At 48.2% G+C, this 20,257-nt stretch overlaps 1 protein-coding gene across 3 annotated transcripts; it reads right to left on the bottom strand.

Annotated features, from left to right (window-relative positions):
• Positions 1–3,694: 3,694 nt before the first annotated feature.
• LOC146197905 (bestrophin-3-like) lies at positions 3,695–18,277 on the bottom strand. Of its 3 annotated transcripts, none has more exons than XM_084593177.1 (6): positions 18,047–18,261; positions 16,535–17,015; positions 14,241–14,528; positions 9,586–9,738; positions 5,735–5,815; positions 3,695–4,487 (listed from the first exon to the last, which is right to left on the bottom strand). In XM_084593177.1, exons 2-6 carry the CDS (start codon positions 16,958–16,960, stop codon positions 4,332–4,334), a joined length of 1,104 nt encoding a protein of 367 aa, XP_084449303.1. In that variant the 5' UTR covers positions 16,961–17,015; positions 18,047–18,261; the 3' UTR covers positions 3,695–4,331. The 3 variants fall into 3 exon arrangements, with proteins under 3 accessions (XP_084449303.1, XP_084449302.1, XP_084449304.1); XM_084593176.1 differs by having other exon boundaries at positions 16,535–16,966; positions 18,047–18,258; XM_084593178.1 differs by lacking the exon at positions 9,586–9,738 and having other exon boundaries at positions 16,535–16,966; positions 18,047–18,277.
• Between the last annotated feature and the right edge of the window lie 1,980 nt (positions 18,278–20,257).

Here is a 20,257-nt window from a genome sequence, read left to right as displayed (position 1 = left end):
TACGTTGGGTGGTAGCTATATGCCATCGAGCCATGCCCTCAAAGGCGGAGCTTAGGTATCCCCCATAATGTTTTGTGGATCTCAAAGAACTCGAACACAAAGAGACTGCGGAATGTACTGTGTCGGTTACGCGATAGCATTTCACAAATTTGTAATAAAATGTATAGTTGCCACCATAATCAACCCCCCCAGCGCCCACTGCTGAATGTTAAAGGCCTTTCCTATTCCAAGCAGCCATTTAATGTACCAGCTTTGGTCTTATTTCAGAAAACCTAACCCCACCCGCCTACTTGTCTCCCTCTATTGAGTTTACATTTTCTGAAATGTACTAATTACCTTTTTTCCGCATCGCACTAGCAGCTTATATGTCAATTTCCTCATTTTATTCTCAGCTAGGATATCACTCGTATTCAACCACTGCACGTTTCCAGCTGTGCAAGTAACAAATTGGTTATCAACAAAAATTTTCCGCTAGTAATCCTGCTTCGAACGAGCTTGAAGAAAGCGAGCAACAAGAGCCATGCGGTCGCTGCAACTGTCCTCCTGTTGCGTTTTCTTCACAGCCGTGCGAGATCGTCGACGCTGCTGCAGCGGGTGCAAGAACATCAGTCTGGGCGACGGACATTTCGGATCATTTCAGCGTTATTCTGACCGCCACCTTACGTTTACTCCGGCGAGCGTATTCAGATGCATCCCCTGCAGAGAGATCCCCTGTGCCATGTGTCTTCGTGCGTGTGCGTGTTTGTGGGAATACTTTGCCAAGTGCGGCGCTTGAGACAGTTCCCTTCAACTCTGCCATGCCACCAGGTCTCGCGACATCACACAACCTGTATACCGATTAGTGCAGACTATGTCACCTATCATTTACCATCTGACAGAGGCATGCTTGTGGTTTGCCTTGGTTGCAAGGCTTCAAACGGTCCATGCCGCCACAGGACTTTTTTTTTTTTTTTTTTTTTTTTTTGTTGACATGTACTACTAACGCTCTCGCTTTAGAACAAAGCCATCGTTACACTCATCAGGAACCAAATGAATCAAAGAAATGGTTGAGATTTACATTTATTGATAAAATGTAGGGTAAATATTTCGAATGTTGCATGAATGAGCCACGCCGAGGTGGTGCAGTGGTAAGACGCCCGACCACTGTGGCGGAGTACCCTGGTTCGAACCCAGCCTCGGCGGCTGCGTTTCGATGGAGGCGAAACGAACAGGCGTCTGTGTGCTGTGCGATGTCAGCGCACGTTAAAGATCGCCAAGTGGTCGAAATTATTCCGAAGCCCTCCACTACGGCTCCTCTTTCTATCTTTCCACCTTCACTCCCACCTTCCTCCCTTCCTGTACGGCGCGGTTCAGGTGTCCACAGAAACAAGCGTGACAAATGCTGCGCTTTTCCCTTCCTGTTAACTAATTATGATTATTATTGTATGAATGAATGCCTTGCCATTAGCTTTAGTGCACTTCCATTGCGCAGTAAACTGGGTAGTGCATTCAAACTACAATGCACGATACTTAATCTTACAGCCAGAAAATCCTTCACATAGCTCTACACTACAGAATAAAAGAAGAAAATAAAGACACTTCCTTATCTATGGTTTCTGTGAGTTGCTTTCCTTTGTATGAACTTCATGCTAGCATGCTCTGGATAATTATATATATATATATATATATATATATATATATATATATATAGCGCCACCCTCAGCCGCAATGGCTGAGGGTGGCGCTGGTGAACACTCTCAAGGTTCATATACAGACAACATAAATACCCAAGCAAGTAGCAGGGGAGGACAGCGGCCGATGTAGCTCAGTTGGAAGAGCACCGGACGCGATATTCGGAGGTCGTGGGTTCGGATCCCACCATCGGCACGTTGTTTTTTCTTCTACTTTGTGTTTATTTATCTTACCCCTGAATAGATTACATTACTAATTTATGTGATTATCCAAGTAAAACATTAAAAAAAAAATAGACATAATGTACCATCCCCAACGCTTTCCTTGGCCTCGCCGACTGTTGGCTGCTTTCTTTCATGTATTATAACGAGCACCCTCATTTCCCCTTAATTGATCTGCTTGTAGCTTACGGGGATCTCGGTTCTGGCAGTCTTGAAGCCATAGGTAGCGTAAGAGGGTTCTAGCACAGCTTTCGCCCTCGCTCTTGATCACGTTCTACGTGACGCTGGCGGTAAACAAAGGACGTTCCACGTCCGCCGCAATGGCTGAGGGTGGCGCTGGTGAACACTCTCAAGGTTCATATACAGACAACATAAATACCCAAGCAAGTAGCAGGGGGGACAGCGGCCGATGTAGCTCAGTTGGAAGAGCACCGGACGCGATATTCGGAGGTCGTGGGTTCGGATCCCACCATCGGCACGTTGTTTTTTCTTCTACTTTGTGTTTATTTATCTTACCCCTGAATAGATTACATTACTAATTTATGTGATTATCCAAGTAAGACATTAAAAAAAAAATAGACATAATGTACCATCCCCAACGCTTTCCTTGGCCTCGCCGACTGTTGGCTGCTTTCTTTCATGTATTATAACGAGCACCCTCATTTCCCCTTAATTGATCTGCTTGTAGCTTACGGGGGTCTCGGTTCTGGCAGTCTTGAAGCCATAGGTAGCGTAAGAGGGTTCTAGCACAGCTTTCGCCCTCGCTCTTGATCACGTTCTACGTGACGCTGGCGGTAAACAAAGGACGTTCCACGTCCGCCGCAATGGCTGAGGGTGGCGCTGGTGAACACTCTCAAGGTTCATATACAGACAACATAAATACCCAAGCAAGTAGCAGGGGGGACAGCGGCCGATGTAGCTCAGTTGGAAGAGCACCGGACGCGATATTCGGAGGTCGTGGGTTCGGATCCCACCATCGGCACGTTGTTTTTTCTTCTACTTTGTGTTTATTTATCTTACCCCTGAATAGATTACATTACTAATTTATGTGATTATCCAAGTAAAACATTAAAAAAAAAAAATAGACATAATGTACCATCCCCAACGCTTTCCTTGGCCTCGCCGACTGTTGGCTGCTTTCTTTCATGTATTATAACGAGCACCCTCATTTCCCCTTAATTGATCTGCTTGTAGCTTACGGGGGTCTCGGTTCTGGCAGTCTTGAAGCCATAGGTAGCGTAAGAGGGTTCTAGCACAGCTTTCGCCCTCGCTCTTGATCACGTTCTACGTGACGCTGGCGGTAACAAAAAGGACGTTCTACGTCCGCCGCTATGGTTGAGGGTGGCGCTGGGGAACACTCTCAAGGTTCATATACAGACAACATAAATACCCAAGCAAGTAGCAGGGGGGACAGCGGCCGATGTAGCTCAGTTGGAAGAGCACCGGACGCGATATTCGGAGGTCGTGGGTTCGGATCCCACCATCGGCACGTTGTTTTTTCTTCTACTTTGTGTTTATTTATCTTACCCCTGAATAGATTACATTACTAATTTATGTGATTATCCAAGTAAAACATTAAAAAAAAAAATAGACATAATGTACCATCCCAACGCTTTCCTTGGCCTCGCCGACTGTTGGCTGCTTTCTTTCATATATATATATATATATATATATATATATATATATATATATATATATATATATATATATATATATATATATATATATATATATACACGCACGTAGTTAGCGCGTCCCAACCGCAGCTAACACACCTTTAATTAAATTCGAACCACAATACATACGTAAAATAGAACACTCTTTAATCATAAAACGCAAAGCGCTCAACGCCCACGGGAGGCTAAGACGCTAAAACTGAAATGCTCGCCATAGCGCTGAGCGCCAGGACAAATTCGGAGTGTGGCTAATGCAATAAAAGGAGAAACAAGGCCAGCCTGCCGCTGGCTGTTGTCCCTCGGATATAAATAGGCTCAAGGCTCTCCGGAAGACAGGAAAGCTTTCGCCATTGCAGCGTGGTATACTGCTACGTGTACTACAAAAACAAAACAGAAAAAGAACATTTGCCAATGAAAGCATGCCGACCGTTCGTTGTTTACAACATATGTCGTATGCCAACTCCGCATGGGTACAACTCACATTCAGTCATACTGGCAGCAGGACAGCTTGACTTGACGCATGACGGCGGGTGGAATATCGTTTTAGTGGCTTGCGCTCTACGAGCACTGCAATTGTCCCCTGTTTTTGTTTTTTGTTTTACTTTTGATTTCTTTCAACCTTGAAGTCGAGATTTCATATTTGATGCCTGATGCCTGGGAGTACGCCTACAGTCACTGTCGCCCGAGGCTCTTGGGTTCCCTGTGCAGCAAACATGAAACGATCTAGGCGCACTGTGGGGAGAGGAGGATATCAGACAGCCCCTCATCCGACGTTGACAGCCGAGCCGCGGTAGGTAGGTATCTTGTGCACAATGGCGGCCTCCGTGTAGGGCAGGTCGGGCTCCTGGCTGTCCCAATGCAGGTCGCGCTCCATGCTGGGGAACTTGCCGTACATCTCGTCTACCGCCGTGTAAGATACCTGCGCAGATTTTCCCCTTTTCTTATGGAATCAGCAGGGTGCTCTAGGTCTGAGCGCTTTCACGCTTTGTTTTCCTCGTCATAGTCTGTGCTCTTATTTCCGTATTACTTGTACATTGCATCTTACTGTGCCTTAATTAGCAGTAACAGGCTGCTAGCCCAAATATCCTCAAACGTTTGTTTAAAGCTGGCGATATTGCTTCCATGATTGATCAATGTTTTGAATGAACTTGTAAAGGTAGCTTGGCGCCAAAAAGCATATGACAATAAACACAGCCTAAGCATGGTCTATTATTCACAAAGCTGCAGAACCTACAGTTCGCAACAGAAAATGACAAAAATATTGAAAGAACTACTTCCCTGTGACGGAAATGTGTAGAATATGTTGCTGTTTTTCTTTCCTTCATTTGATGTTATGCCTAATCGCGATTATTATGATTGTATCCCATGGAGGGTCTTTAGGGGTTATGTAAGTCACACAAGAACGTTATCTCGAGGCCATCACGGCTGCCAGGCGTCGAGTCCTTTCTGCGCAAGTGCCAATCTTAGATAGCGCTCTTTCGAAGTGTTATTTCAAGTGAAGCAGGGCAACTAATTCTGCAGTGATCTCCCGGGCCGTGCTCTCGAACTTCTGCAGCGCTATAGGCGCACTCGTACGCCAGATAAAGATCGAGCTATAATACTTCACTTCCTACGACTTCGCGACACTGAGTAAGATGGAGTTTAAAGAGACTGCAGAAGTTCCACAGGAACCTGTCACAGCCGGACACTGCAGCCCATGGTACAGCCAGAAATACTTTTCGGATGTGTTATATTCCGCCGCAAAAAGAAAAAAAAAAAGAAAAGAAAGCAATATCTTAGCCACTTTTCTACTTTATTAACGCTGTAACAAAATTTCGGGAAATGGTGTCTGATACCGAAATAACCCCCTGGCTACGCCCCTGACTGAAGCTGCTAGAGAGATTCGGAATACGACTCACGCATATTTTGACATTAGCTATGCATAATAAATCTGCAAGGTTCCTGCAGCAAATTGACATCTTTTTTTTTCTAATGTTGAGAGGCTCTATGACGAAGGACATTCCTTAAAGTGGCTTTACAAAAAAAAAATAATAAAGCCAACCCCGCGAATAAGGGGTTCAGGGAAAGAACCCTTTCCGTACCCCTGCTGTATCTCTCTCTCTCTCTCTCTCTCTCTCTCTCACGCACACACGCACACACACAAAGGTTCTGAGATGGCAACAAGACCTGAGTGTGTCGGTCGATGAGCCAATTTGTCTCGAAGTCGTCATCGTCCTCGCCGAACGGATTTATCAACTGCTCGGCAACCTGTGAGAGAAATAGGTGCATGACTTAAGTTAAATCATTAAAAACTAAGGGAGCGACGGACATGTAATCCACAAGTGCTTCGAATGCAGTTGGAACTACCGTAAAGTACTATTTTGGTGCTTTCACTCTGCTCAATGTGTTTGCTCCGAGCCGGAGCTTTCACATACGCAAGTGAACGATTTTTCCGGAGGGTGAAGGTGGGGCGAGGCAGATGGAGAGTGTTTGCAGGTGGCAGCCTCCTAGCCAGTAGGCTTGAGACGGGCTGGAGGGTGTTGACTGGAGGCGGTGCTTCTGGAGGGCATGCGGCTAATTTTCACACCGATTTTCTGAACTCGATTTCGCCGTTGCTTTTCTGTCTGAAAATTCGGCGTCGTCGTTGCGAATGAAAAATTACGGGCATGCCTTTGGCAGGTGACATGGCCTCGCACTATGTAGTCTTCGGGTGCGGGACTTTATGAAAGCACATGACGCGGCCGATTTGGAAGCTGCTTCGAAGCGGGAGGATGGGATGGGAATCGAACCCAAAGGTACCCTTGCATCCTGAGTCCGACACGCTACCGCTTAGGTACTTGAGTACGGCTTAGTTGAATCTGGGCTTAATACATATGTCGAAATATCTGTCACGCAATGTGGTAGTTTACGACTGTGCTAGTGAGTATGTGTAATATCAGGGAACCACAGATCGAATGATCAATTATTAATTGGGTAACAAAGTGCAGTACGTGCGAAAGAGCGTTCCCAGATTTCAGACTCATGCGCCATCTTGCTACAGCCAGCGGCGCGATTGCGACGTAACTGAATGATGCTGAAAAATAAAAATCCATAGCTCCTCGAGCACAAGTTATTAGTCACTTCCCCCGCTTACTTCTTAAAAGCTTCGTGGAGTCTCTCCTTGTCAACATTTTATCCACATAGATGAAGCACAAAGGGTTCCTGGGCAATCGAAATGTCAATATATAGAGCCTATAAGAAATACCTCACAAACATCACTTTTCGCTCTTCAATCATTGAATACTGCGCCAGTGATGTCAAATTCCTCCTAGACTTTTAGGTGGATCGGTGCTCTGTCTTCAAATCAGTATAAAGTATAGGTTAGATCTGATGACAGAGGAAAGTTTCCTGCTCTTATTTTTCTGGTCAGAAAAGTTTTTCCTATAAGCCGGGACGGGACCTTGCCGGATTTGTAGCTCCTCCTAAACAGAGCCATGACGTCCTTGGAGACGTCATGAAAAGGACCGCTGGACCGCGCGACTGCGTTTAGCGGAGACAATATGATGTTGTAGACCTAGAGTGGCACGTGATGATTAAAATTATTGTAGGCAGAGGGGTGCGTTCAGGCGGTGGCTCGAGCTCCTAGAGGGCGAGGGCGACACTTTCCGATAATGAAGACAGGCAATTGCTGGTATTTCTTCACTAAAACACTCGAACTGGATTCGCTGTAAAACAGAAATGTTCTAGAGGTTTAACATGGCTAAACCAAGTACAAAATGCAAAATCACTAGTTTGATGTACTTTATCTTGCTAGACAGTAGATTCAGATGACGTTGTCGCTATAAATTCTAGCCCCCTCTGTTCATGGCAGTTGGGGCGGCGTAACTCAGCCTCCGATAACTGCTACAGAGGAACAGACACACTATCTATTTTAAAGCAGACTGAATTCACCCGGCTCACTACTATAGTTTGTGCGGTTAAACCACGACATCCATGCGTCACTGCTGATGTTTTACACACAAAGGCAAGTAAGTTTAAGACACGTGGCGTCACAGAACGTGCCGATCAGCCAGCCAGTGCCCGACCAGCATGTCAGCTGCTACTTGCCGTAAGGTACGCTCGTGAGAAGGGCCGTGGTGTATGCTACCCGAGTTGCCAAAAGTGACTCAATACAGCCCGCTTTGACCGAGCCGTACAAACGTGCCTGCGTGACCTACGCGCAGGCTGTCTACCTCAGGGTCAGAGTGTCCTGGAAGGCTGCATGTATTCCGGCTTCACCCTATCGTCTCAAAGGTGAAGCCCGAGATGGGAACGCCTGCCAATTAGGTCATGACATATGGTCTTATGACGATGCATGGGCATGGCCGGTGAACCACTGACCTCATGAAATAGTGTGTTCGCACTAAAACAATACGCTGGCAGCCAATTTGAACAGTCGCTTTCCGCAGGTGTATATCCAAATGTAACAAAATCATGGCCTGAGGCCTTACTAGTTGCAAGATGCTAAAGCGAATTCGCATCTGCACCATCTGTTTTTTGGTTTCCATGTGCTGCTCGCATTCGTCAAGTGCATAAGTCGTTCGAATAGCTATTATCGTTAAAACAGTCCACCACACAAGCCTGCGGAAAAAAAAATCTGAAGAAAAAATTGGCAGTGGCTTAGCTTGGTTAAGCCTGGCAATTGCGAAAGCAATAGCTATGGCTACGCCTTGGTTCAGCTGGTGGTGTAGCTGGTTGTGGTGCTTGTGGTTATGCTTATGGTTATGCAAGTGATTCACTCTGGCCATGGCATATGTTTCAACTATTGTTTATTGCGGGGTGCTTCCTGGTAATTCTATGTATAACTAGTAGCGAGGCAAGGAGTGTCGTGGCTGTAACTATATACTTGGTTGTGGGTGAGGTTAAGGCAGAATATACAACTGCCGCTCCAGCACCAGCTGCAACGGCATTCTTTACGCCAGCAGAAATGAAAGCATCCCTGGAGACTGCGTTGGTTCCACCTGCCGCTAGGCCACCTCCTGTATATCCAACGTTGCACCCCTGGCGGTAGCTGCGGTAGGAGCGGGAGTTAGGCCGCGGTTGGTAGCTACCGCCTCGCGAGCTGATGGCGCGAGTTGGGGGCCCTGTTTTTGTGGCAGATGGGATGACGTCACTCCGGTTGTAACGCTCCCTCACGGAGGGAGCGGGAGTTAGGCCGCGGTTGGTAGCTACCGCCTCGCGAGTTGACGGCGCGAGTTGGGGCCCCTGTTTTTGCAGCAGATGACATGACGTCATTCCGGCTGTAGCGCTCCCTGGGAGCGGGATTTAGGCCGCGTTTGGTAGCTACCGCCTCGCGAGTTGACGGCGCGGGTTGGGGCCCCTGTTTTTGCGCAGCTTTGCTTGGCGGCGCGCCAAACGTCACGCTAAAGGTCAATGGTAGGTACCGCCTCGCTACGCGAAGGGCTGAAAAGTGAAAGTAGTATTGCTTTCACAATAAAAAATTGCAGAGGTTGAACTATCCTTGAACCAACCATAACAACATTCGGCGCACGAGACTTCTACACGAGACAAGTAGGAGGCGCCATCTGTGGAACTCACGAAGCACTAGATTCAGGAATAACCCCCTTCCCTTCTAGGCCTCAGGTCATCCTCATAAATAAAGGTTTTTGAATGAATGAACGGATTAACGTGCAGCTCAAAAGTGAACGCAGTATAGCTAACACTTTAAAAGAAGCAAAGGTAGCTTTGATGCACTGCCCTTCTGCGCTGACCGGTAATGCTGCTTATACAGCGCGCCGGTTGAGACTATTCACGTAACAGATATCGGCACGCGAGCTCCATGATCTCCGATTCACAGCAATTGGAATGCAATAAAGAGCTGTGTGGACCTCGCTTATGGCGGTCATGGCATGAAAAAGTTCGGATTATGAGAGTGTTTAGCGCACATCACGACTTTCAAGTACGCAACGCAATAACAGCAAAGATACCATAGGAGAATATTTGTTTCCCAGAGGAACTTCGATCCTTATCCCGAACTTGGTAGTGAAAATTTCTCTCTGAAAGGTGATATGGGCTCGAACCTTGAGCCAGCCCATGAAGAATATGAACTGGAGAAAAGTGAAGAAGGGAAAGTAGACGTCCAGCTGGTGGCCCGCGTATCCCTTCGAAGGGTCCAGGCTTTGTCGTGCCACCAAGCACGTCACGAAGAACAGGTGCGTCGTGAGTGTAACCACCTGCAGTTGAAAGCATACAGACATCGCTCTCTAAATCACATACATTTCTCTACGTTAATCACGGTAACCCCAGTATCATCAGCCCCTCAGGCTCCCAGCTATCAAATCATCGCACTTGATATCCAAGGCCAACTACGCCTCAAACCCCTGCCCACGAATACGAGTCCAGAGCTACATAAGGCAGATGCCAAGCCCGAGCTGAACATTATACCAAAACTCTACAGAGGCAAATATGACATCCTCTACGTGGAAGCAGCCCAACACTCACGAGTCACGACCTGACTAACGTATACCACAGTCGCCGCGTACGAGGAGGGTGCAATTGCTGGCGCAGCCACACTTCATGCGGAGGCTGTGGGTGCGGCCATCGCCCTGGCACTCATACATGCTATTCACAACGACATCACCGAAATCTGCAGTGACTCCTAAGCTGCGTACCGTCAATACCAGCAAAACACTGTTACGTCAACCACTCGGTGGTGGTGAAAAACTTTATTTGGTGGAGCCGCGAAATACTTGTTACAAGGGCTAGGGCCGGCTCCTGATCACGGATGGTGGCAGGCAGGCCGTGCCATGACGACGACCGCTTCAGCCCAGTCAACCAGTCTCCTTTGTGAAGCCGTTTCTGAGCTGGAGACCGCGATCTCCGAAGCCTCGTTGTCCGTAAGGCCCCTTTCTACCGGTGGTTGAAACTCTGTGCATCTGAACATATGTTCGAATGTATGTAGCTCGACAAGCCTTTGTCCAAGAAATTACCCTGTGCGAATTCCGGGGCATTCCGCAGAGGAAGAGATTAGACCCTTTGCAAAGCTGTGGACTGCTGTCTTGTTAGAGTCGCTATATGTGAAAAGGGCCGGTGTGTTAGCAATGGCGACGGCGATGGCTGCTTCCTCTGCGGCTGTGGAAGAGAGAGCAGGGATAGTGGCGACGGAGAGGAGGGTTCGTGTATGAGAAACAGTGGCCAGGAGTATGGTGCCGCATCAACCGTACTTACACCAGAGGGTGGAGGCGCGGGCAGATCGGCGAGCGGCGTGATGCTCAGGGTGCATGTTCTTGGGAAGGGGGTTTACAGTGAGCATGGAGATGATAGAGGATGGTAATGGATGGGTGAAACAGAAAGGGAGACAGGGATCGACTGAAGTGAAGAAATAATGGTTCTGCCAGGGGTGGTACGAGATAGACGATTGGGTTGTGTCATGCGATTGGTTTTGAGTATTGTGGATGGCCATCGCCAGCAGACGAGAAGTGAGGGTGGACGTTTTTAAGCGTAGATATTTTACGGGTGTCGTACCAAGGCCTGTCTCTGAAAGCCTAAGTCTATCCGTGGTCTACGTAAGGTCATCACAGCAGTGGAAATAGTCGCCACGCCACGTCGACCTCATTTCGGACGGCAGTTGAGTGGTGTGGGCACGTTGCTCTTCTGCGCGGTCACATTTCACCACGGTTCATTACGCATAAAACGGCGCAAACTGATGCGCGACCGCTCTCGTTTTCCTCCGGCGTGCTCTCCTCCTCAACATTCCACCTTTCTTTCTTAAGCCACTGCTGTCCTCTCTCCAGCTGCATTTCCCCATTTCCCCTCCTATGCATTGCCTCCCGCACTAGCCTACTTGTCGCATTTCTCTGCTCTCGCCTCGAACTTCTGTTTTTACGAATCCTGGTAGATATAAAGGTGCACGGGAAGCGCTACCCTACCTTTTAACACCCCCTCCCCTCTCCACCCGCGTTTGTTTGAGAATCGATGGATCCTTCGTCCTACCTGTTCCCCAACTTTGTGTAGCTTATCCAACGTGGTTCCGTTTTAAGGTGAAAGCCTTTCTAGGCTAATGGAACGAAAATGGGCGCGCAGGAGCTGTGCGCGTAATCTGAGCATCGCATCTGTGCGCGGAGCGTCACTCGCAAATAGTGGACGTGTGAAGCGGGAGATTAAGAGTTGAAACGATTAATGGTGACAAGTAATGAATAAAAGTTGTAACTAGACATCGATAGAGTTAATTATTAATACGAATGACTAATAATGATGATTAATAATGACTAAAATGATTTGTAATGACCAATATGTCCAACTATGACTTGTAATGACCGCAACTGATTGGAAGTGAATAAAAATGCTCAGAGATGAGGGGTACTGATTACAATACCCAGACATGACTCATTATGACTCCTAATGACCGCAACTGATTGTAAATAAGAAAAATTATTAGTTATGAGTGGTAATGACTACACTGATTAGGTATGACCCATAATGTCTACGAAATGGCCAATATGTCAAAAAAAGAGAGAAAGAGGCACTGCCATAAGAGGCAATAGTAAGAGGCAAAGATGGTTTGGTTTGGTGGTGGTGGTAAAACATTTATTGTGGGAACCAGGGTACATTACAAGGGTTGAGGTGGTTCCTGATCCCGGCTGCACGGCCTGACAGCGACCGCTTCAGCCCAGTCAACCAGCATCTTTTGCGCTGCTGGGTCCGAGCTGGAGACCGCGGTCTCCCAACCCTCTTGATTCGCGAGGCCCCATTGGGCGGTGGCTTGAAATCTTCGCATAAAAACATTATGTGATTGAAGGTGGCTCTAGGTGCGCCACATAGAGAGAATGTGGACTCGTACCGGTCCGGGTGTGCCAAGGCCAACCAAGCAGGGGAGGGAAAGGTTTTTGCTTGTAGCTGTCGCCAGATTATTTGATGGGGTTTGTGAGAGGGAGGTATGTGGTGGAGCGTATAAAAGTCGTTGTTCTCGGTAGTGAAGTGTTATATCATGATAGGTGAGAAGTCTGTTCCGCGTGCTTCCCCAGTCTTCGGTATGCCCCGCTTGGTACGTTCGCTAGAGCAGTTGAGTGAGCTGCCTCGTTACCGGGGTTGCCTGCATGGCCTGGTATCCAAAAGATGTGAATGGGTCGGGGAGCTGAGGAGCCAGAGGTTAAGATCTGGTAGGCGACTGGGTGTATTTTCTCTCTTGCGAAATTTTGAATGGCGGGTTCAGAATTGCTGAAAATGAGTGTGGCAGTGGAAGAGGAGATGGCTAGCGCTATGGCTGCCTCTTCGGCTTCTGTAGACGTTTTTGCTTTGACAGAGGCAGAAACTGTGCGATTGAAGTTATAAGAAATCGCACTGATGACATATGCTGTGGGCTGACTGTATTCTGCCGCGTCTACGTAGGCCGCTTCGTTGTCAGTCGCGTGGGGTTTGTGTAACGCCTTGGCTCGAGCTTCTCGTCGTGCCTTATTGTGAGCAGGGTGCATATTTTTAGGTGGGTTGTATACGGTAAGGTTGTCCCGGATGTGTTCGGGGACTAGGTGGCTGTTTTCAGTGGGTGGACCAATTGGTTGGAGTTTTAGCGCGGCGAGAATGAACCTGCCCGTCTCTGTGGAGGAAAGTCTGTTGATCTGGGCGTGCAGTACGGTGAGCTTCCACTAGTTCTTGATTTGTGTTGTGTACTCCCATGTTTAGGAGGCGTGTGGTGGAAGTATGTTTCGGTAGATGAAGTGCTGCTTTGTATGCCTGACGAATGAGTGCGTCCACTTTCTCCGTTTCTGCCTTTGTAAGATAGAGATACGGGAGTGAATAAACCATTCGGCTGATGACGAATGCCTGTACAAGGCGCCGGAGATCGTGCTCTCGCATGCCTCTGTGCCTGTTCACTATTCGTTTGACAAGTCTGATAGTTTGATGGGTGGTGATAGTCAGTTTCAGGATTGTTTCTATGTTGAGTCCATTGTTCTGCAGGAACATTCCCAGAACTCGAAGTGTGCTTACCTCGGGTACTTGGAGCCCATCTATGGTGATGTGTATGGAGGCATGTTTTTGCTTGGTAAGGCGGTGGTTTGAGTGGAGCAACAGGAGTTCGGAGTTGGTGGGGGAGCACGCTAGGCCAATGGATGCTGCGTGCGTTGCCACTACGTTCCCTCCTGCTTGTAGAGTGTCCTCTACGTTTCCTACGCATTGTCCTCAATTTAAGTATAAAACACTTTTCGTGAACCTCAGCGTTTATGCCCCTTAATAGAAGTAAGGTACAGCTGTTGCGTACTTTCCTGAATCAAAGATACTGGTAAGCTGCTGGTAAGCTGTCCTCCATAATCTGCAAGCGCTTGAACAAATGCGCTCCATACCAATCTGATTCTCAAAGTTTTTCTCTTTCGTTAATTTTGTCCAAATCTGCGGCCACTACCTCTCATAAGTAGACGTATTATCACTTTCAGCGCCTTTTCACCTATATGGAACTATTTTCAATGAACGAACAATCACTATAGTTCCGAAAATAATAAAGCACATTGTATGAATGCAGACATACCACTCATGATAGACTTGGCTTCAGTAGCGAGAGTTATGGTTTGGCTCAAATTCCCGGCTAATCGCGCGGCACAAAGCGGTTCTGATAAGCACCTTATGGGGATGTGACCCGCATAGACGACCAGGTGTGATAACTGATTGCATTATTCCGTATTGCCGGTGTTGTTTACGGCGAGCCTATTATTACTGCCCAAAGTGAAGGAGTGCGATGGCGCACCTGTGTGTAGACGAGAGGCACGGTGACCCAGTCGTAGCACCAAAGGAGCGAGCACTTTGCACGGAATTGGTTGAGTTCCTCGAGCAGATGCTTGAGCGGCGGGCCCGACTGCAGGCGACCCTGTTGCACGGCCGCGTTGGCCAGGTTCACGAACCACACAGAGGGCAGCCAGTGGCGGTTCGTGCGGCTAGGGGTCGCCTCGTACAGGGAGCGCTCTTCAGCCGTCATGAAGCCAGCCTCCACCAGATGCTGGGTACTCGGGAAACGCTTCTTCACCGAGCCGCTCACCTGCGGACCAAGAGTGGCGAGGATCGACTACCTCTCAAAAGGAGGGAGGAGACTCCCCTTCCAATGGCGTCGACCTAGACCATCCCAAAGTGGTGGCCAATATCCCTTGCGCCTGCTAAGAGAGCCGCTTTAGCAGGTGCGACGCTGCGACATGCACGACACTATGGCAAATGGTCGACTCCTCTTGTACGGCATCGATACAATATGACACCAATACAAATGGCACGCGTTACATCACATCACATCACATCACGCATGCGTAAATGCTGTCAAATACTCAACATCACCGACCTCTCTTACAAAAAAAAAAAAAAAAGAAAAAGCTCATGCATGACTTTGGAAAATTGTAAGCAGGATAGGAATTCTCGGTACGCGGAACTTTTCAAAGCGTAAGCTTTTCCTTGACTGGACTTCATAGTTGGCAAACGCGGTTATCAATGACATCGTTCTTTCTGATAGTGCGCGCGTTTAATTCCACTTCAACTTGCGCATGGACGTACAAGCACGATGACACGAAGAAACACGGCCGGAGCTCTTTCCTGCGTCAGGTGACGAGAGTTTAACCTCGTATTTACGTCACCTTGAAACCAGCTTGCCCAAAACCCTTCATACTCGCAGAGGCAAACCTGCCGTTGTGCCGCCCAAAAGTGCGTACTTAGTTAACGATAGCGTAATTTCCATTTAGCGCTTTTTACGGTAGCGTTAAATGCAGCGAGTGGCTTATTCGAGCGATTGGTGCATGCAACGGTTGATGATAGAACACGAAACGGCTGCGCTGTTTTGCTTTTCACTACTGTAGCCTAAAATCTGGCTAAGTCATTCGATGCATTCGCTCGAAAGCACAATTTTTGTTGCACGGATCCTCGTCGGCTTCAAATGACAGCAGATGATGGATATCAGCTTCTATATTTCTAGGCTTGTATACGGGGCACCCAGGGTGTGGATATAAATACCGAAACTGTGGCCACTCTCGGATCACTGCTAGGGCCACCCCAACTAATTCTCCGAAGCGCCACCTCCTCTGCACGGGTTAGACCGCTGGGGTGCTCCTTTCTTGTTAAAAGCAGGGTAGCATTGTCCAATTTTATGAGTTTTGGCGATGTTGAGGCTGAGTTTGAAAGGCGGGTCGCAGAATCCGCATGACTTTGAGCACTTAAAAGGTCACGCGGAGTCCATTCAATACGAATTGGATTTGGTATGCGAGTCGCTATACTGTGTATGTTCTGGAAGATTTCCGGGCTACTACTAACGCGTTTAAGTAGCTTTATCACCTGGAGGGCATCAGTACGTATGACAATACGGGCCGTGGGAATCATGGGAATGGCGGTCACAGAGCGAAGCGCCTCTTGCACTCCAAGCAGTTCCGCACAAAAAGAAGATGGAGGTTCCGGTAATTGAAATGATGTCTTGTTCATTGAAGAATCGATAAAAAATCTCGCAGATCCCTGGCCTCGGGAGCAAATGCTAAAGCCATTCAAAATTCAATATAACCGCTCCAAATCTGCTCAATAAGCATTCGGTTGATCTTCGGATAGGTATTTGAACTTGAAAAATGACGCTCAAGAAGTGCTAAGTTATATACTAGCGCTTTAAAATACCTGGCACGAGGAAGCACCTACCGAATCTACTAGCTACTCAGTCTATAGTTACTTTTTGCATATCGACTGCCTAGGAAAGGATCATTTGACAGCCATGCTTCGCATTTAATTGGCAGTATAGGTAATGACGTCCAAAGTGAAGCTGCGCATGGGCTATAGCTATAAAGCGCTTTAGTAGAGAGGCTTGGGTTAATTTTGACAGACTCAATTCATGAACTATAACATCCCTTAATTTGTACCCGAGTGTCTTGTGCTTTCCGCCCCCATAGAGATGCGGCCACTGAGGCAGATTCCATCCTGCGGCCTCTGGGCTCAGCCGCCGAACCTCATGGCCGCTGAGCCACCGCAGCAGGTCAGCAGTACTAAAAAAGCTCTTCTAGAGTCAACGAACGGCTAGAGGCTACTCACCGACTTGAGGACGAGCACGAGGCTGAGGTTGGCGTAGCGCATCATGGTTCGGCGCAGCAGACGTCCTTGATCGTCGTTGCCGCTGACGTAGGCGAGCACCACGTGAGCCAGCCTGTCCGGCCAGGGGATACTGGTAAACTGGTCCCACCAGCGGCCTGCCACGAAGGACACGTAGAAGCCGAGCACGAACGACAGCGGGATGTGCTCGAGCGCACGGTCGCTGTACAGGGCGAGTTGCTCGAAGAGATGCCGCTCCTGCAGAGTCATGAAGCGCCGGTACCAGATGGCGATAGCCGTGAACGCGGCGCCGTACACGAGCATCTCCTTGAAGATGAGCTTGTAGACTGAGCCGCGCCAGCGGGCCACTAGCTTCCAGAAGCCTAGCAGAGTGCTCGTAGACACATCCGCCTGGTACGCGATCGTCATGATGGCCTGCGCAGCCGCGGACGGGAAGGACAGCTGCTTTCTCTCGCTCTTTCAGCTACATGGGTGAACAGGCAGTCGATGCCAGCTGTTACGGCTTCCACGTCGTACCTGATGCGATTTCATCATCCAGAGCGCCGTCGAAGAAAAAAGAAACGCGCTTGTGCAGTCCCCGGTGAAAATGCGTATTTGCGTTTCCTTAATTTGGAGAGACTGCTAAGAGAAGCTGTTTGCGAGGCACTGCCTATCGACCAGAAAGTTATACCAAACTGATGCAGAGAAATGTGCGTGCGCTGCACGTGCCCATGACTAGATATTTACTATCTTGGAGGAGACGGAAGTTTCCTGATTTAGTTTCTTTTCGGAAGGCTTTGTGCAACTGCGATGCAAACCTTTTGGAACAGTTTTCGCTCTTGCTTACATTTCACTTGAGCAGCTTTCCATAAAAAGAAAGGTAAGACTTTTTGAAACATTTGTCGAGCCTCACACCTCACAAGTTTTGCTGAGTCGAAGTGACTGTAGTAGGCCAGAGTCAGCATACGGCGCGGCCATAAATAATAGCCTATAGTGTTAAAGATATACAAAGCCGACGTCTGCGATTCTGCGCACATGCCTATTTACAATTTGATCCGGCGTCTTTCATTCTGGGGCTTTCAGAAGGTGTTTAGAAGTCTAGATTCCGACTTGCTCACGGTTCCTATGCAACAACGGTAACGTTGGCTTTAAATCTCCGCAGACATCGGTGAGGGTTACGTGCCGAATTAAGCTGTTCGAACGCCAGACTTTCTACACGAAGGATCAACTGAATGCTCAGAGCTGAGCCCGCCTTGGCAGCTCCTACTCGTGGTTTTGGCACTAAATACGTCGCAGTTCTTGACCAATGCCTGTCGGGCAAGATCCTTCGCTTAAATGAACCTTTCTGTTCGTCAGAAAACATTATGTATTTACTCGTCCACTGCACATCCACACTTGCTTCCTTGCCTCACCTTTCTGTCCGTAATACTTAAATGAACTACATAACGGAACTCATAAGACGCCGTGCATTATTTACTATTTTCGAATAAATCGATTCAAGGAAAATTGGCTTACCTGCACACCTATTCCTGCTGATAGTCGGGACCCGCGTGCAGGCGGGTACACCGGCACCGCCCGCACCTTTCTGCGCTGAGCGCCTGCGGACCGCCCAGCTCTGAGGGGGTGGGGAGCGCATGCTCGTTGACTTCAGTGAAAATGACCACTTGTCATGATTTCGGCACGTGTCGAAAAAAAAGGCACGCTCTTGAAATGCCATGGGCAGCGTGCCGTGTCTGCATCAGCGCACTGAAAGAAGTCGCCTGAGTATCAAACCGCGAGAGTGTACTTCATCTTAATGACGTGGGCCAATGAGCCAAATATTTTTCGGTATCACAGTAGTTATGACGTCAGTGGCAGAAAAGAATCATTCGCATACCTCAGTCACTCAGTCCTGCTCTTAATTCATACAAAATCCACATAGTTGACAAAATGCAACTGTTTGAAAGGCGCCGTGCTCGCCCTTATTAGGTCTGAACTGTTGGTCGTCGTGACCTGCAAAGAACAGCATGGCCGCAAATGAAGCGTTGTTTGTAATCATCAGCCACGTTTTCGCTACGGTGTATTGATCGACATTCTCGACGAACGAGACATTCTGCGCCGCCCACCGATACACTGTGCCAGATTCGCTTTAATTTTAATATTACTTCATCGGCCGAATTCGCAAGACTGCAATCCCATGAAGCATAAAATCCGGCGGCGGGAATGCGTCGTTGGCAATGTAAGAAAAATCCCAATGGAGCATTAGAATGTAGGAACAGCAAATCGACATGTTCGGACTGACGTTAACTTTCTCAAGGAAGTTAATTAACCAAATGAAGGTAATTGAGCGCAAATGAAAATTGAGTTAATATTGAATGAAGTGAAAGTAGAAAAGTGTTTTCGGATTGCAAGACCGACATGCTAGTCATAGGCCACAAGGCTCGCTGGTTCAAGATGGAAAAAAAATATATATATACCTATAAAGTTAGACCTGTTCGCATCGCACATTGGCTATATACCTATAGTGAATGTGCGATGCGAACAGGCTCCGCCAAATGCAATCGCGTTCCACTATTAAAGGCGAAGCCTAATTAAGCACTCCAATTTTTAGAGCATTCACCGCGGGTTTAATCGTGACGATGGATTAGATCGTTACGATGACATATTTCACAGCGTGTGCAATAGGAAATGGGGGAAAAGCGAGAAAGCGAGCGCTTACAACCTTTAAGCAACTCGTAAAGCTCAGGTTTTTCGGCACAAGCCGCCGTTGACGCATTAGCAGCATTAGTTCATTGATCTTCCACCGTTTGGTGTAGGGCGAATCCGCCTTCCTGCGCTTATTCGAATCGCTTGGTGCGGAATCACTGGGCCGCCTGGGAGCAATTCGACTCACTCACTCGACTGCAACGACACGTCTGGTGAAGGAGCGCCGTCGCACAGCGCGTACTTGCTCCGCCCGATTGATTGATTAAAACTTTATTTTCCAATGATTTAGGAGGCCCCTATTCCCCGCTCCTCGCACGCAGGTCTGAGGAACGGGGGCTGGAACCTCCGCGACTAAGGACTGGCGAAAGCCGGTGCAGGTGACGTCACAGTTGCTTCGGCGCCACCACCTGTCGCCGAGGAGCAAGGAGGGTGTGCTCCGGTGTGGGGTAGGTTCACGGCTGGCACATTTCCACTTTTTGAATGTAACGGACGGACAGTCATCGCGAGTATGAGCGTTTAAAGGCTTTCGCTTTAATAACATTTGTCCACAATGTCCCCGCCTTTCCCTTTTAACGCGATAGCGTTAAAGGCCGCGTTCATCAAGAATGCGGCGTTGGCGGCAGTCCACCGGCATTGGCTTTGTGAGTGAAAAATCCCGAGCATGGCGTTGGCAGGCGGCAGCTGGTAGCTGACATGGCCGAGCAGCAGGAGCTGCCAACTCAGGACTCTCTTTTCGCGTGGGAAGATGATATCCGAATCAGCCTTCCAGGACCGCTGCCTGCACGTTACCCTTGGCCCCGCAGACGTGTTCATACGACTTTATTACAGCGGGGCTTAATATGTGTTCTGGTACCCCACACTATCGCGACACAAAAGGCGGTGCTTAATGACCCCATAATTTCTCGAACGATACTTGCATTTTGTTCCTGGGTTTCGTAAGAGCTTAGCACGTTTGTTGAAATTCGTGAGCGTAGCCTTCAGCTAATAATTATAATTGGTTCACAACCGCCCCTAGGGAAGCGCACTTAAAGTTTGGATGGA

This window comes from Amblyomma maculatum, chromosome 2, assembly GCF_055883805.1.
Source record: "Amblyomma maculatum isolate TAMU_Amacu chromosome 2, ASM5588380v1, whole genome shotgun sequence".
Classification (NCBI taxonomy): domain Eukaryota; kingdom Metazoa; phylum Arthropoda; class Arachnida; order Ixodida; family Ixodidae; genus Amblyomma; species Amblyomma maculatum.
The sequence above is the reverse complement of the archived record's forward strand: the minus strand, read 5'-3'. Positions and strand labels throughout refer to the sequence as shown.